Genomic DNA, 18,326 nt, shown 5'->3' on the forward strand with positions numbered 1-18,326 from the left:
GGAATTTATTTTCTAGGAATGGTATGTGATGTGTTGTGTTGTGTTGTGTGTGTTTGTGCACTTGCAGGCCAGAAGAGAGATTGAGTTTCCTGAAGATCGAGGTTGTTGTGAGCTGCATGATGTAGATATTGGGACTACAACTAGGGTCTCTTAGAAGAGCAGGAAATGCTTTTAACTGTGTATTATTCTCAATCCCAGTGTGCAGCCCCTTTGAAGCACTTCTAGGACAAGTGCTTAAAGACGTTGTTTTTCATTCCACAGGAGCTTGTGGAGGGTATATGGTGACAGGAGACACCCCTGTCTTTTTTTTCTCCCCGGGTTGGCCTGGACCATATGATAATGGTGCTGACTGTATATGGATCATTTATGCTCCTGATTCTACTGTGGAACTCAACATTCTCTCCATGGACATCGAAGCTCAGCTATCTTGTACCTATGACAAGCTGATCATAAAAGATGGTAAGAAACATTGTAGAAATCACTCCTTAAACTCTGAAATTACTGTTGCATTTTTATACTAGCTCCATAAATTTTGTATAGCATTTCATAAATACTGTAACCAAGAAAGCCATCAAATAGAATAAATAGCTAAAATGTTTAGAGAATATAGGGCTAGTATTAAATTTTACCTATCACAAAATGTCAGGGATAGCACATTCTACAGAGAAAAAAGGAGGCCCTTTGAGTGAGATAAGTCTGGAATTCCAGACTGTGCTAAATTTTTATTGATACAATGAAAATAGTCATTGATATTTGTACCTATAGCTTTAAGATACAAGTAAAAGACCAAAAAGTATCCAAGGCAGGTAATGTATCCATTCCTCATTATCCCGAGAATCTGTGGATAGAATAGATAGAACTGAGACTGTTGTAGTGTTTCTAGACAATGAAAAGGGGGCGTGAATGAGACTGTACAATATAGGTACAATTGCCCTTCACACTCTGCATGGGTTAAGTACAAAAGGGCACCAGGAAGGCCACATCCTCCATATCAGTGTTTCTCAGTGGATCCCAGAACAGCAATGTTAGCATCACCTGAAAATTTGATGTCAATGGAGATTTTTTTTTTTAAAAAAGCAAAGATGTTTGACTATAATAGTCAAGAAATTGCTTTCTTAGGATCCCATCTGTATCAAAACTCCCAGCAAGAAACATCACTTTGTAGAAATCCATCTCCCCATCTGTAGAAGGCACTAAGAAGCCCTCAATCAATCATGCCAACATGATGTGATCATAAACCTTTTGTCCTGTGAACAACTAGCTTTCAGCTCATGTACAGAATACCTCCCCTTTTCAAGACATCCCTGGAGACACTACATTTTATTTTTATAGTGTAATTCAATGGATGCATCCTGTTACACACAATTCTGAGTGTCCACAATAGAGTTGAATCATTTAGAAATCTTCAGGAGGGAGTGGAATCAATGGAGTAGCTTGCTTGTTCTCTAAAATCACCATCTACTGACTTGCCTTTTGTCCTTTTAGTAAATTGACTTGGAAGGCTGGACTCTGAGGTGTACTCCTTTTCTTCTAAATGACTTTCACAGCCTGTATTATCATCCGAGAAAGAGATAAATGCTGCTCTTGGGGCAGGCTCTAAGTAAGATTCTAACAAAAGTCTGAGACTTTTAAAGACAGATAATTCAGAATCCTTTTAGCTTTATTTTATTTATTTAAGTATACACAGCTGACACATTTTATCCATTTTCTTGCTCATAGGGCAAGTTGAAAGAGCTCAGAAATTGTGCCTTGTGCCAAAACAACAAAAGCATTTTATATTGCTAGGGTGACAAGTGGATATGGGTCATTTTTATTTGCAGCCATGAATAGATGGCTTATAGCTTCCTTCCTTCTACATCTCTTGGATTGTTCAAAAAAGCCTGGGTTGAGTGCTTCTGTCAATTAATTGCTGGGTGTTTTGAAAATTTTGTCCACTGACATTATGTTAAAATTCTTTGAAATTAAAATTTACTCATTATTTTATTTATTTAGATTTTTTGACCCACTAGTTATTTTGCTTCTGATTAGTAGACATGCATGACATTCTGAAGCAAATATCTAAAGTTCATTGACCACAAAACAGTCAGACAGATGTCATGTGCAATTGGTCAGTCCTCATAGGTCCTTGGCACTTGGCCATAGTGTAGCTGTGAGCATTCTTGAGCAGCCCAGGAAGCAGCAATCTTGGGAAATATGTCAGAGCCAGTCTCCCATCTAGGATTCCTTTTTTAATTATTTAAAACCAAATAATTCTTTTCAGTCAATACATATCAAATTTTATATACTAAACATACTGCCAAGAAGATCTCATAGAACTATCCTGAGCATAGATGTATTTTTGAAAGAAGAGAAAGGGAGAGAAAAGAAGAGAAAGAATAAACGGAGGGAGAAAAGGAAGAAGAACAGAGAGGCAGGTGGAAATTATATGTGAAGTCAGTAACTCTGGACTGGGATATAGCTCACTTCATAGGTTACTTGCAATCCCCATACTCAGGAAGTGGAGGTGGATGGGTCAAAAGTTCCAGGCATCCTCTGCTACTTGGTGTGTTCACAGTGAGCCTGGAATACTCAAGACCTTGTTTCAAAAGCAAAAGTAAATCAATAAGCAATTTCTCTTTTGTAGTCCTGTCAGATATATCATCATGTAGAGGAAGTTTGGAGTATCTAGAGTTAATCTACCAGGGTTACAGTCATTGTTGACTTCTGTGCCCTTGAATATGATAACCAAACTTGTATCCCTTTCAAGATTCTTTTTCTAAGTATAATAATAATACCTACCCTACAATGTTTTGTGAAAAAAATAAAACAATTAGAAACCATGTGTAAGGCACATATGAGGGTTAATAGTAACTGTTCAATGCCTGCCAGGTTTTCATAATTTTAGTACCTGTTTCACATCTCCTAGACAGTTGGGCTAGCCTGAGGAATCATCATCCTGTCTTCTAGACCAGATACTAATGGTTACCAGACTTCCTAACCCTTTAGATATGGCTTCTAGGTCTAAAATTGCCATGTTTAATATTTGGAAATTTACCAGAATTAAGTTTGGCTAGAAAGATGAGCGAAGAATGAACTATTTTATAAGCATTGAGTTATATAGCAACTAAGGAATGAACTAAACAAGCAATCATGTAGGGCTAAGCATTGCTTCACCCAAAAGGTTGGAGTAGTACTTAGAAAATAAATAAAATTAATAGGCTTGCTGAGAAGTAGAACACGCATTGATATGAATGAACCAAAATTTTGTAGCTTTTATAAGTACAGAAAAAGTCATCAAAAATACTATATGAAATGTACATTAAAATAGTGTAACAAAGTCAACAAGTGAAAAAATAATTTAAGAAATAAATTTCATTTATAAAAAAGCATGAGTTTACAGGGATGGAAGATACCTAAATTAATAAAGTGCCTGCAACTATAAACACCTAAGATCTCAACAGCCCTGTAAAGAAGCTGCCTGTAGTGGTGTAGTACTGTAATCCTGGAGCTGAGCAAGCAGAGAACCAAGTCACTGGGAAGAGACTTGGTCTCTAAAGGCAAAGTGAATGGTTCTTCCTGAGGAAGAACTATGCGCACATATGCATGCACACCTATATACAAAAAACTTAAATAAATAGATATATACACACACACAGAAAGAAAAGTGCACATATACAGATGTAAGACACTCTGAAGAATTCTGTTCCAAGTTTCTTGAAAAACTTCATATTTATAACTGCCAGGGTATTGATAATTAAATGGAAAACAGAAACTGACTTGTCAGTATTCAATGAAAATGTGTGTGCACATGCACATGCTTGTGTGTTTATGTGTGTGTGTGTGCATCTGTGTGCGTGTCATGAAAAGAGCATGTTTCCTCTTGTCTCAAATTCTATCTTATTTTCTATAAGTTTGAATTATGCCAATTTTCTGCCTTTAGAAGAAAACAAGTGTTTCCCCAGCCAAGGATCCTGAGTCTGCTATAATCCCTTTATTCTGTTCAGCTCCTGCCTGAAATAGCTGATGTTCCTTGGTGTCCCTTCCTGGGGGCCACACTTGCTGGGATCATGTTTTCTCAGCTTCCATGTAACTGTTGTCAGTTTACAACAAAACAAAACACGATTTAAAAATTACAAAAAGAATCCCCTGAGTGAGGAACTGGTCATACAAAGCTTTTGGACCACCAGGTGAATGATCTCTGATTGTGAGCTCGGAGACTGAGCCAGCCTCTCTCTCCTTCATATATCTGACCTTCAGCCGTCATAGTAACTGAGATCAGAGCCTCTAACCTCCACTCACATAAACATGCTCTTGATCCCTTTCCAGCCCATCTTTCTGAGTTTTAGTGCCAGGAAGACCTGGCAGGAAGTTTTAGGAAGACAGGAGACTTGCCTCAAAGATTCTTACTGAAAGGGCAGGCAGACCATGGCAAGCTGGAGCCAGAATGACTTAAAGCTGGCTGCTCCTCCTGTTGAGAACACTATTATCTCCTAGGAACTTGTGTGGTCTGAGAAAAATATGTGAGCAGTTTTGGCTTGGCTGAAAATGATGGTGGAATAGATTCTTAAGACCATATTTTTACGCTGACATTTCCCTTCTTTGGTCACAGGAGACAGTAGATTATCCCAGCAGCTGGCTGTTCTGTGTGGCAGAAGTGTTCCCGGACCCATCCGCTCAACTGGAGAATACATGTACATCCGCTTCACATCAGATGGCAGTATCCCCGGAGCAGGCTTCAACGCTTCCTTTCAAAAGAGTAACTTGGCCAAGCATTTGCCCTTTTATTCCCTCCTCCCTCCCCTCCCCCATCTCCCTCCCTCATCTCCCTTTTCCTCCTCTCCCCTACTCACTTTTCTCTCCATTATTTCTGTCCTCTTCTTTGTAAGAAATGTCTCCCTCTGCCCTCTTTCTCCTTCCCTTCCCTTTTCCCCTTCTATCTTCTCTTCTCCTGATTTCTCTTCTCCCTACTTCTTCCTCCTTTTATCCTCCCCTCCCCTCCTTTCCCCTTCCTGTCTCTCCATCTATTCCCTCTCCTTCCCACTTTGGTGTTCTCTTTTTTACTTTCTCCCTAATCACTCACCTCATCTTCTCATATCAAGGCACAAATTATAATTCAAAAGACAGGGGCACCTGTTATGACATGGAGCCTGCTACTAAGATCCCACACAAGCCAGAGTTATCTATTTGTACAAGAGCATCTCTTACACTGAGATATCTGAATGGCACCTCTCACTTCTGTGAGAGGTGTGCTCATGGTAGACTTAGAAAGAAATAGTTCTATGAGAATAACTTTTACCCTAGCTAAGGGCTAAGCCTAGAAGATAATACTCATAGTTTCCATCAAAGAAACCATGGATACATGCTGTCTCCACTTTAAGAAATAACCAGTAAGTAATGATGCAGGGTACACCTTCATGACGGCCTCGGATGAAATTAATCGATTTGAGTGTGATTTGCTCTTGAAATAGAGACTTGTTTAGTCAGAAAATGTGTGTTGTATATGAAATGCTCTAATGCATAATAGTATTGAGATTTTTCAATACTTGACAGCATGTGAAGTCTAGTAACTTCAAAGGTAAGCTAGATTGACATTAAAGAAATTGTCTGTGGAATTTTAAGAAACAGTCATGTATAAATAACTTAATTTTACTGTGGATTCTTAATCGAATACTGCAGTTAATCTAGCATTTCCTTCCCAGTATATATGTAGCAATCAAAGGAAAATGATCTACCTTATACTCAGTGGAAGCAGGCTCTGCAGGGCTTATGAGAGTGGGCTTTGGAATTAGAGCTGAAACAAATGTCTGTCTCTGCAGTTTGACTTGTGTGAAGTTTCTGCTACAGGCTGCCTAGTATCTGACAATGATAACGTAAGGCCTGCTTTATCATTTCCTTCCTTCAACTCAGGATATCAAATATAGAAATGGCCCATCTAGATAGATGACAAATAGACAGAGGGATAAATGATGATAGGTGTGTTAGATAGATTATAGATAGATAGATAGATAGATAGATAGATAGATAGATAGATAGATAGAGAGATAGATAGATAGATAGATAGAGGTAAATGGATATATAGTTATATAGTTATAGATATAGGTAGATAGATAGATAGATAGATAGATAGATAGATAGATAGATAGATAGATAGATGTAAATGGAAAGATAGGTATAGATTGGTGATGGGTAAATAGAAAGAAAGAAAGAAAAAAAGAAAGAAAGAAAGAGGTAAATGGATATATAGTTATATAGTTATAGATAGATGATAGGTAGATAGATAGACAGATAAATAGAAGATAGATAGATAGGTAGGTAGGTAGATAGATAGATAGATAGATAGATAGATAGATAGATAGATAGATAGATAGATAGACAGACACACAGGTGACCTGCAAAGGCTTCCCATTCTTACACAGTATATAGGTCCTCTCTGCTCCCTACCTAACCTCACCAAGCTACTTTCTGAGTGGCTCAGGCTACCTCATCCATTCTGAGTCCCAGCGATGCTCCTCTCCCCATATCAAGTCTTCATACTGTTTTCTGGACTGAGTGGTTTTCTTCCCCATGTTCACCCAGTCTGAGTCCTTTTCCCATCCAGATCTCTACTCAGGTCTAACCCCGCCCCCCAACTTCCCAAGCCACAGAATATGCCTTCCCATCACTCCTTCCTTTTTGTTTATTGGATTCACAGCTTTTTCACATAGTAGACATGTGTTTTTAACACGTCTTCTGCCTCTGTAAAGTCAGCCTTTGTGAAAGTAAGTGCTCTTTCCTCTGTGGCTCAGATCTTAAGCACCACACCACACTGTGAGTGTCCAACAGTGTGTACTGCTTCAGTGATTGGGCCTCTAATCATTTCTTTCAAATTTCTCATCTCCTGCTTACATTTTGAGAAGTCCCCTATTTGGGGGTCGGGGGAAAGAAAAGAATAGAAACCTCGTTGTCAATATTATGTAAATAACTTGCCTTTCTTTCTTCCTGGTAAGGCTGTGGTGGATATTTGCATGCAGACCGAGGGATTATTACATCCCCCAAGTACCCAGATAACTACCTTCCCAATCTCAACTGCTCCTGGCACGTTCTGGTCCAGAGTGGTCTGACCATCGCCGTCCATTTTGAGCAACCTTTCCAGATTCAAAACAGAGACTCTTCTTGCAGCCAGGGGGACTACTTGGTGGTAGGTCCTGCGTGTTACTCTTGTAGTTACTATTTCTACAGATTTAACCTAAATTTTTTAGTATGAAAATTGATAGGAATTTTAATCCTATTTTGCAGTATAAAGAATGTTAAACAATTTTAATGTCTTTCTAGCTAAGAAATGGACCAGATAACCACTCTCCACCGTTGGGACCCTCTGGAGGAAATGGTCGTTTCTGTGGAATTTATACTCCATCAACTCTCTTCACCTCAGACAATGAAATGTTTATTCAGTTCGTCTCTGATAATAGTAACGGTGGACAAGGATTTAAGATCAGATATGAGGCAAAGAGTTTAGGTAAGCATTTACCCTGAGAATTATATCTGTATTTTCCCTGAGATTGTTTGGTTCTGGGATTTTAGAAAACAAATATAAAGTTTTCTGAGGTAAAAGTCATAGTGTGAAGAGCAGCTGCCTGTGGTCTAGGACGTAGAGCACACTTTGGACAACAGCTATTCAGCATGGGGCTTCTTAAAGAATGTATTATTCTTCCTACTTTAAAGGTAACCAGAATGAGGCTTTGAGGTTTCCAAGTTACTGTTTGTTTCGTTTTCTAGTTAATGGTGAAAGTGAATTTTCAATCAGTAGCAAATGAACCGATTTAAAAGGGCCCCGGAGTCCTTTAGTTTTTCCATGAGGAAATGTCTAAGTTAAACCCAGTGACAGTAGCATGGTAAGGGCTGGGACTGCTCGGTACACCGTTGCTGCGTTTTTGCTCTATAGGGAACACTAACCTATGGTCCTATTATTACTTATTTAATTATTACTCATCTCTTATTATATTTCAGTGGCAAACTTTATGCAAAGAGCCTTACTTATGTTTAATTATGATTGTATTTGATTCTATTGCAGTGATTTGTTTTTTGTGGCATTTACTTTCTAACATTATTTAACTAAAAGTCAGCGGAGAGCAAGCAGCAGAACTAAATCTCTACTTGTTCCCCCAAATTCAATATTATGAACGATTATGTGACCTTAATCCCAGGTTCTCAAATATGCATCAAAAGGTATATTGATCTTACTAAAGCTGTGGAGGTTTGCTGTTGTTGCCATTTCTCCTGCTGCTGTTGTTTGAAATCAGGTCCACTATAGTCCAAGGTAGCCTGGAATGCACTGTGTGTAGTTGAAGGTGACCTTGAGTCCCTCATCCTCCTGCTTTGGCATCCCAAATGCTGGAATTATAAGTATGTGCCACCATGCCCAACTGAAACTGTGTTATAATATATATGATCTCAAATGTGAGAGAATTCAAAATGTCAGCATCATTTCTTCACCTGGAAAAAGGAAACAAAAATCTCTATTAGTCAATCATTCCCCAAACCACTTATTGGCTTGAGCAAGGCCCAAGGTAAGCAAGTGTTTAGTCACTTCTTAGTGCATTGAGCTCAGGCACTCAGGAGCTGTTAGCAGCTCTGAGGGCAGCTGTCTGTGCTACTGCTGGAGATTGGCAACTTCTCTGGCATCCCTGTCCTCATGCTGGCATCCACAGTGACTTTGAACAGGCTGGTTTGACCTCCTTCAAGACCCACTTTCCTATTTTTTTAATGCCTGGATCAATCTTAACTCAGTGACAGTTCAGGTGTACCTAAGTATATTTTCTTTTTAGTTCCTTTCTAGGCCCACCAGTCATGCATGGCCATTATCATCTCTCTGTCTTTTCTCACACATATGACTACCCTTAATATTAAAATCAAACAAAGGTCTTTTGCCTTTATAAGCTATCTTAGGGCAGCCATAAACAATATGATTGTGCTTGTATCTTCTTTCTTGCTAGGCCAGACTTCTCCCTGGATCTCTTCCTTTGGTATCTACCTCATACCATTTCCCATGTCTTTAATCATCTTCTGAGTGAATAGCTCTTGGCATCACTTGCTGAGCTTTATACCATATTTCTCTCTGGCTATAGCTGATTGAGATTTCTGTGGTCCTGTGCTAGATGTCTTCTATCCTATTAGCTTGTTAATTAGTTAGGTAAACATTTATAAAGAGCTTTATACTACACCTACTACCTTCTTTAAAACATCCCTCTGGGCATCATCTATCTATCATCTATCTTCTCTATGTATCTATCTATCTATCTATCTATCTATCTATCTATCTATCTATCTATCTATCTATCATCTATCTATAATACCTATAATCTATCTATCTATCTATCTATCTATCTATCTATCTATCTATCTATCTCTATCTCTCTTACCTCTGTCTTATTCATTCTGTCTTGTTCATTCTCTCTGTCTCCTGGTCTGTCTGTCTGTCTGTCTGTCTGTCTGTTGGTCTGTCTGTCTCTCTATCTCTATATCTCTCTCATGTCCCTAATTCCGAGACTGCCTTTTGCTCTACTCCCTCCCCCAATAAACCTCTTGCCTTAGATGTTGTGTGGCATGATAGCTGCACACCTTGGCCCCAGATCCTTTGTGACGTTATCCCGAAAAACAAAGTAACACTATCATGAAGCTTTTGTAGTACCAGAACAAAAGAAAGTCATAGGTCAAGGTACTTTTAAAATGCATTGCTGGACACAATAGGCAAGTAGTTTATAATAAAGCAAGGACATCTCTATTGGCCTTTGATGCTAATGATGACATTCTTAGCCATTGGGTTTAAAGCTAGGGATCTATTAGTATATTTCAAAAGGGTTTACCTAAGAGTCATGAACACGGATGCTAGATCAAACACATTGGAACAAAGGACTATTAAGGAAAGCTAAATATAGCCCAAGATTGCAACAATCCTCTCTATAATCCCGAAAGTTCTAATCAGCTAATTCTCCTTGTAGAACATCAGCTCACATGTTCATGTGATGCTGAAATATGCTTTGTACAATCATCATTTTGTTAGCTTTAATGAAAAAAAAATCCACCAGAATAGATAATTTGGATATCAGCATGGTGGTAAGTGTTTATAATCCTAGCTCATGGGAGGTAGCTATAAGAGGATTAACAATTCAAGGTAGCCTCAATAACATAGACCGGTGAGGCTCATCCAAGACTGCCTCAAAAACAAACAAACAGTCATGTCTCAAGACAGTTTATTTCTTCTCTGATCAGCAGTACCTGCTGCCCAGAAAGATGTAGAGACAAAGAGATGGGTAGTGGTTAAGAAAATTAGCTGCACGGGTCGCTTTTGGAGACCCAGGTTTAATTCCTAGCATTCATTTGGCAGCTCACATCTGTATATAACTCCATATCCAAGGGACTGGATGCTTTCTTCTGACCTCAAATGGCACTAGACATGCGTGTGGTGCACAGACATACATGCAGGCAAAACACCCATACAAATAAGGTAAAAGTAAAATTAAGTTAAAAAGTAAAATAAAATTAAAAACAAACAAGCAAACACCACTCCCCCCACCCCCCCCCCACACACATTTTAAAGTGAAACACCAGACCTAACAAAAGGCAGAACAGATTGATCTGACAGAATAAAAAGGGACATACATAGTAGCTCGTTTTTAGGAAATTCAGGATTTATTTGCTTAAAAAGAACATGAAGATAATTCTGATGAAAGGAAGTTGGGAGGGAAAATACAGAAAAACTGATGGTAGAGACTGTGGTAGCTATGTCCTCATTCACCAGACTGCAGATTGATTTGATGGTTTCTTGACAGCCTGCGGGGGTACTATCTACATCCATGATGCTAACTCTGATGGATACCTGACTTCCCCCAACTACCCTGCCAATTATCCCCAGCATGCCGAATGCATTTGGATCTTAGAGGCACCTTCAGGGAGAAGCATACAGCTCCAATTTGAAGATCAATTCAATATTGAAGAAACACCCAAGTAGGTCACCTCCATTTTAATGTTCTTCCAACCCAAAGTTAATATTTTTTAGCTGTCATGTCTCAAGACAGTTTATTTCTTCTCTGCTCAGCAGTACCTGCTGCCCAGAAAGATGTAGGGACAAAGAGATGAGTTAATCCTTGCCTGACAGCTGTTGCCACCAGCTACATAGATTATGTGTGCAGGTGTCTGTCTTTACCCTCAACACATCCTCCAAGAGACACTGGGAGTGATGGTTTGAGATTTATGTCATTTGTTCTTCCTCTCACAGGAAAAATACAATCTCTCTTAGATGAGAGTATTTTCTAGCTGCATATTCCGTGTCACAGATGATAAATATATCTGCCTAACAAATAAGAACTTGTGTGGCAGGGCCATAGAGGCCACCAGTGCCCCCAAACAGGACTAAAGCAATCACTCTGCAATGTCCCAGTCTTGGTTGCATCAGGATTCTTGAAAGATCATGATTCACACAGCATGTGTGACTGTGCTGAAAACCAAGGAAACTACATAGTCTGTGAAACCAAAGCAAAACTAAAAGCCTAAGCCCACATCTATATCATCTTCTTTATCACTTGTCTGAAACATCCCTGTATTTGTGTGAATAGATGATGGCACAGCAGAGCTTCTGCTCAGCAGTTTTTGATACCAAATATGATATGATACCAAATAAGTATGGACAGTCTGGTTCAACTTCATTAGGAAACATTAGTAAAGGCTTGCCCTTTAATAGTCACAGTCATGGAACTTCTAAGAGAGGTTGATCTTTCACCTATGGAGTATATTCAATTATCATGTCTGACAAATTCTACTCTAGCTAAATCCATAGTTCATCTGAAATGACTTTTATGTTTCTAAGGCAAACACAGAACAAGGAAGGAAGTATCTCCAAAGGTAAAAGCTGTCTGCATCAGTCATTCATGGAGAGATGTATTGTCATTAGACAAATGTATGACATTTAAAAACACCCTGAAGCTTTAAGAGACTCACTCATGTTCTCTTATCATTCAGAAATGATAATTAAGTAATGTCCTTAAAGAAAGAAGTCTTTTATTAACAAAATAAGTAAAAAAACAAACAGTTTTTTAAAGTTTGATCATTTCTTTCTGCTAGCTGTTCTGCAAGCTATCTTGAATTGCGTGATGGAGCCAACTCAAATGCACCTGTGCTTTCCAAATTGTGTGGGCACACTTTGCCTCGAAACTGGGTATCCTCAGGAGGACTAATGTACTTGAAATTTCATACTGAAGGTGGTTCCGGCTACATGGGGTTCAAGGCTAAGTATTCTATAGGTAATATATATTTTTAATCAGGAAAGAAGTGATTCAGGGGAGCACTACAGGTTTGACTAGGGGAGCACTAAAGGTTTGACTACACCATACCTTCCATCTGCCTACTTTAAGATTAGGAAGAAGAATGCCAAGTATTAACGCACAAAGTTGCTACCAATTTTGTTATTTTATATTATGCTAAATGCAATTTTTATTAAAATGTTAGTATTGTATATTGTCCATTTGTGTATAAAGGTATTTTCAATGGTATCAAATTTTTGTTTCATTCTCTTACCATGGAATAATTATAATATACTTACAAATGATAAAATTCCTTAGTGATAGATACAACAACTCATTTGAGTAATGACATTGTACAGCATCCATAGACTGGCCAGACCTTTTCCTTCTGAATGGCCAATGCCAAGCCAGTCACTCAATGAAAAGCACGTTGTTCCCCTGGAGTCTGAATCGCCAATGCCAAGCCAGTCACTCAATGAAAAGCACGTTGTTCCCTTGGAGTTTGATTCCTTTATTTTAAAAAATGAGCTATAAACAGATAATATTGAAGATTTGCTCCAAGTATATAATACCACATATTGTATATAACTTAGTGTCTCATGGGTCTGAACACTCTCAAACCAAATATACAAATCAGAAAAAATTAAGAAAGTCTAGTTTAACAGTATGTAATCTATACAGTTTACCTTTTAGCCAAAGTTAAATTGTTCATAGGTTAATCTAGCTATCACACCCATATGATAAACAATAATAGAATAGTATTTTCAAGCCCTAATAGAGTATTTACTGAAATGCAATGTGTACTTAGTAGTTAATCTAGAGTGGTAGATATTTTCTTTTGCCAACCAACCACTGTGCCCACTCCAGAGGAGTGTGGACAGTATTTGGGATCATCATCAGAGACTACCAAGCCTTCCCATTCTACCAGTTGCTTCCTGGATGGAATTTATATACAAGCAATAGTTCTTACATTCTGCCCCTAGACAATGAATGTGGCATTACAGAATATGTTATTCCACAGTCGTCTTCCATTTCCCATTACTAGGTAGGCTTACGGTATCTTACTTCCCACTCATAACAGATTCCAAATAATTAGGAAACCTTAATCAACATTTTCAGATTGTTCAACTTCTTTCAATATTCAGTAGGCTCCTAAAAGTTTTAAATTATCCTGTATTAATCAGAAAAAGAATTCATAATAGAATATCATTTGTGTATGTGTGTGTGTTTGTGTATGTTGTAGTTTCGTGCGGAGGAACAGTCTCAGGGGACAGTGGGGTCATCGAGAGCGTTGGTTACCCAACCCGTCCATATGCAAACAACGAGTTTTGTCAGTGGCATATCCGAGGCCTCCCAGGACACTATCTCACTATCCGTTTTGAAGATTTTAACCTTCAGAGCTCCCCTGGTTGTGCAAAAGACTTTGTGGAGATCTGGGAGAATCATACCTCTGGTCAGTGAAATACTGTTTTCTTTGTGGGTGTTTACTTCTTAATTTATCCAGTTTCAGAAGCATCTTCACTTCTGATAAAGGCAAAAGTTTGACTGATATCTTTGAAATGTAGATTTCATGGGCTCCGGGCAAGATCAGTAGTTGTTCTCTTCATGATTCTAGTGGATCACAATGGATGCTCAGTATCCCAGTAGCCATTCTATGGCCATCTTGGAGACCACACTGAAAGAGCCTTGCATTGAGAAGGCATCCTCTTCCTATGGAGACCTTTCAGTGCCACATGTGGATACTGGATGAGCCTCCTGAAACATAAGGAGAGGGAAGGGCAGTGGATCCCATGTTACAGTAGAAGAGGCACTTGGATCATTTCTTTAAGCATGTGAGAAAGCCTTCCTCAACTGGCTGAGATAGATTTACCCTAATTGGTCCCCTATTTATACATCTGCATATATTTGAATATATTGATGTTTGTTCATGATTTTCTCAGCAGTGGTTGCCCATTTCTTCATAGACAAAAGATGGCCTCATAAATTTGGTTTTCTTTGTCCATGCAAAACAGTTTAAGTAAAGATTAACAAAAATCAATTACCCAGGCATATGCATAACTAATTATTTGACTCTTACAGGTATTTTTCTGGGGAGATACTGTGGAAACTCCATTCCTAGCAGTGTTGACACTTCTAGCAATGTTGCTTCAATCAGGTTTGTCACAGATGGCTCTGTCACTGACTCAGGATTTAGGCTTCAGTTTAAGTCCAGCAGAGAAGGTAAGTTCAATGACTTGTTAGAAGTGGTACTGATCTGTTACACAGGATATATACTATGCAAGGTAGTCTCAGGGCAATGATGTGAAAAAGGAAATGTGATGCTCTCTTCTTGGCTCTTACAACAAGATAAAAGGCAATGCTAACAAACACTCACCAATTAATGAAAAGTTACCACTAGAGTAAAAGTCAAAAGGAAGTAACATGTATCATGAGAGCTGCAGAGAGCCTTCCCTGCAAGGCCCATTTTGAAAAAAATAGTCCATTATAATGCCCTAGAGCTATCAAGAACTCACATTCCTAAATGCCCTGACAGACCTGGGTCAAATAAAGATCTTATCTAAAATACATAGTAATGACTTTAGTTTTCCTAAGTTTGCTATGTTTATTTGTCTTTTATATATATTCTGGGCCCTGATAATTACTTAAATGTTGGCAGTGAACTGTTTTCTATGGAAGAAAATGTTAAATATTGATAGAGACAAGAGTTGAATACCGATATAGATATAAGAAGTCAAGATTGAATACAGATGAGCACTCTCATACATGTGGAAACAAAAATTATGACCAATAACTTTTTCTAGATGGGTCATTAAAAACTAATTTTAAATGCAGAAAGATATTTTGATTAAATGCTTTTCTTTCTGTCTTTCAGTGTGTGGTGGGGATTTACATGGCCCTACTGGCACATTTACTTCTCCCAACTACCCAAACCCAAATCCTCATCCCAGGATCTGTGAGTGGACGATCAATGTACAAGAAGGAAGACAGATTATCCTAACTTTTACCAATTTGCGGTTAAGTACCCAGCAATCCTGCAACACTGAGTACCTCATTGTAAGTGTTCTCGGGAGGCTGGGCTCTGTGTTGTATTGAGTATGGAATGTGTTCACACAGACGTGGTAGTATGAAAACGCAGTCAAACTATTACCACCTATGCAAATTCACACAAATTCAGAGTATTTTAGACAGAAGGAAATCACCATAAACATCTTTCAGAGACTGACATCAATAATTTCATGCACCCAGGTTATTTGTTGGTTAAGTTTTCAGAGCAAAGCATTATTTTTTATATTTATATATTTATTATTTATTGGTTATTTTATTTATTTACATTTCAAATGCCATCCCCTTTCTCAGTTTCCCCTCCAAAAATTCCCTCTCCCATATCCCCTCCCCCTTGCTTCTATGAGGGTGCTCCCCCCCCAACCTCTACCTCCTCTCTGCTCCTGTGACCCAGCCACCCTAATCTCTCTTCTGTCCCTTGATTATGCGCAGTGCTCCAACATCATGCCTTAACTGCTGATATGGCCTCCATCTAGACTGTCCCTCCCAAGATGGCTGCCTGGTTATCTTTTCATGTCCCTTAGACCTCCACTCTAGTGGCTCACCCTCATCACCTCATTATAGGACCCTAAATGAAGCAAGCCCCACCTTTCCCTGTTCCTTCCTACTTCACACCAGCTTACTGAGAGCCAGAACTAGTTTCCTTTGGCGAATCTTAGTGGTCTATATTCTTGGAGATAAGGGTTTGAAGAGTGAATTGGGGAAATAACATGATTACCTTAAAAAAAAAAAAGCTATTTTTGTTGTCAGTTTAGTTGTCTGCCGCTCAATGGGAAATCCCAAATTAATGTTCGCAGTTTATTTTGACATCCCATGACATCCCCTCATCACTTGCAAGTACCTTAACATGGCCTCATTTAGCTTTCAGATTATTGTCTCAGGTCTAGTATCTGAAGTACTGAAATGTTTCCCCCAGATACCCAGTATGGAGCCACTGTGGTTTTCTTACATTTGAGAGCCAGAGAATGCTGGGTGATGTTCCTGTTTTCTCTTTTCCTCCTCCTTCTGATTGTAACTACTCTCTGGGACTCTAATCCCTTCTTAGCATTTACATTATTGTTTCTAGCTAACATTTCCTATTTTGCACCTCTTTAGTTGGTTTTGGGTCTCATCTAGCCATGTCCCACTATAGAAACTGAGAAATTAGCTTCCTCCCATGAGAAGTACACACAGGGAATTCAGAGTACACGTATTCTGTCCACTTCCCTGTTTCAGTCACACATGTCACAGTTTCCATGATTGGTCCACTTGGGTGATTGTGGAAACTACATTCAGGCTAAGCCAGGCAGTATGCTGTGCCCACGTTTCCATTTGCTTTTTCAAATAACAATAACAGTTGTACTATTTTTACATTCTATAGATGTTAGTCACTAATTTTTCTACATATCTTCCATCAAAGACCTGCATGTCTATTTTTGTCACCAGTATCCCTGTCCATCTGCAGCAAGCCAGCTGGGAGCCATTGTTTTGGGATTTTCCTGCCCCATTGTGTCTGTAGTCTCTCCATTGCATTCTGGACTGGCCAGCTGGCTCTATGATGCTGTACATTTCCTTTCTTAGTCAATTTCCTGTTTTCACTGAGGTACATGCTCTTGTAACTCTCTAAGGACACAAATATGTATGGCAATCTTTGAGTACCTATAAGATTTCTGCTTTATTAGAATCATTTGAATGTACATATTTAAACTATTATAGAATCATAATTTGAAGTTTCATGTAGTTTCTTTCAGTTTGCATCTCTATTTACATTGGTCTCTGAATTTCACATTGGATGTTTCCTTAGAGTCCTGGTTGTTCTTCATTCATGTTGTAAAAATCTGTGCAAAAGCTGATTGGGAGCTCTGTGTACATGCCTGAGCCTGGAAACTGGGATTTGTGGAATTACCTAAGACAGACCTTTACTTATATTTATTTTCAAATATCATGGCTTCAGATCTTTTCTCACGGGGAGGATGAAACTCCATCAAGGAATCATTTTGGGAATTCATTTCTGTAGGAGGTTGTTTAAATTCCATTTCTTTAAATCATTTTTATGCATTGATGTTCACTTTCCTCCTCTAAACTCCAAACAAGTGTAGGAATTGCTGTTTACCCACCCTCTGTGTACTTGAATGCTTGTCCGAATAGAGGGAAACAAAGCCCAAGATCTACAGGCAGCATGACTGAGCTCTGAGAATCCTGTTACTTGCTGAACACCACACCCAGCTGGACTTTGTTTGAAATTCCTACAAACCCAGCAACCAATCTGATTGCCAAGATAGAGGAAAGGAAAGGCTGCACCACACAGCATATGGGGTCATGAGACAAATGTCCAAATTTGTTCCACGTCATAGCAATTCTTAAATATTGACTGCCATGTGTCTGCTCCCATCTTATGTCTTCTGAGGCTTGTAGTTCCTGACTACAAAAGATGTTAGAAGATATGAGGTCACACACTGGTTGCTTCTAAATACAGAAAGAAGTCCATACACTAACTGGTTGACTGCACATGGTTTACTCATTACAATTCTATGCTACGCCTATGTAAAGATGCAGAAAGAGGCAGTAGGGACCATTGTTCATTGCCTCCAACACAGCCTTGTTGCTTATAAATTCTTTGGATTCTGAAAACACATTACCCATTCCTGTTTATAGTAGCATGAAATATGTATTGTCTTCTCTTGCTTTGCCTTGTGGGAAATTTGGATCCAAATTCAACTATTCCTGGTTCTTGGATTTTAACAGACTGTAAATCTTTGTAGTGTACTGTCTGCATTTGGAAAACGGAGTCCTACTGAAAAACCAAGTAGGTAATTAGCAGAGTCTGGGTTTGTATCTGCACAAGGAGTGATGGGAACATTTCCTGTGTTCCTGTAGCTAGAAGGCATTTTAAACCAGAAACCACTAAGCAGCTGAGTTCAGTCATTAATTACTGTAAATGAAAATGCTGCTTGCATCCCTGGGAGTACAGCATGTCCTACTTCAACCAAGCTTTTAGTGCTATTATATCCAATAGTGATCCATTCAAAT

General features: G+C 38.8%; 1 protein-coding gene across 1 annotated transcript in view; it reads left to right on the forward strand.

Annotated features, from left to right (window-relative positions):
- Positions 1 to 18,326, forward strand: part of Cubn (cubilin) — a 222,434-nt gene that overhangs the window by 148,353 nt on the left and 55,755 nt on the right. Inside the window, exons 40-48 of the mRNA XM_021155681.3 lie at positions 262 to 459; positions 4,589 to 4,735; positions 6,966 to 7,156; positions 7,291 to 7,474; positions 10,788 to 10,962; positions 12,076 to 12,254; positions 13,498 to 13,707; positions 14,334 to 14,474; positions 15,127 to 15,308. Of these exons, the coding sequence (XP_021011340.1) occupies positions 262 to 459; positions 4,589 to 4,735; positions 6,966 to 7,156; positions 7,291 to 7,474; positions 10,788 to 10,962; positions 12,076 to 12,254; positions 13,498 to 13,707; positions 14,334 to 14,474; positions 15,127 to 15,308 (1,607 nt within the window). The remainder of the gene's footprint in view (positions 1 to 261; positions 460 to 4,588; positions 4,736 to 6,965; positions 7,157 to 7,290; positions 7,475 to 10,787; positions 10,963 to 12,075; positions 12,255 to 13,497; positions 13,708 to 14,333; positions 14,475 to 15,126; positions 15,309 to 18,326) is intronic.

The sequence above is a fragment of the Mus caroli genome, unplaced genomic scaffold (genome assembly GCF_978045245.1).
Source record: "Mus caroli unplaced genomic scaffold, Mus_caroli_1 scaffold_2, whole genome shotgun sequence".
In the NCBI taxonomy this organism is placed as follows: Eukaryota; Metazoa; Chordata; class Mammalia; order Rodentia; family Muridae; genus Mus; species Mus caroli.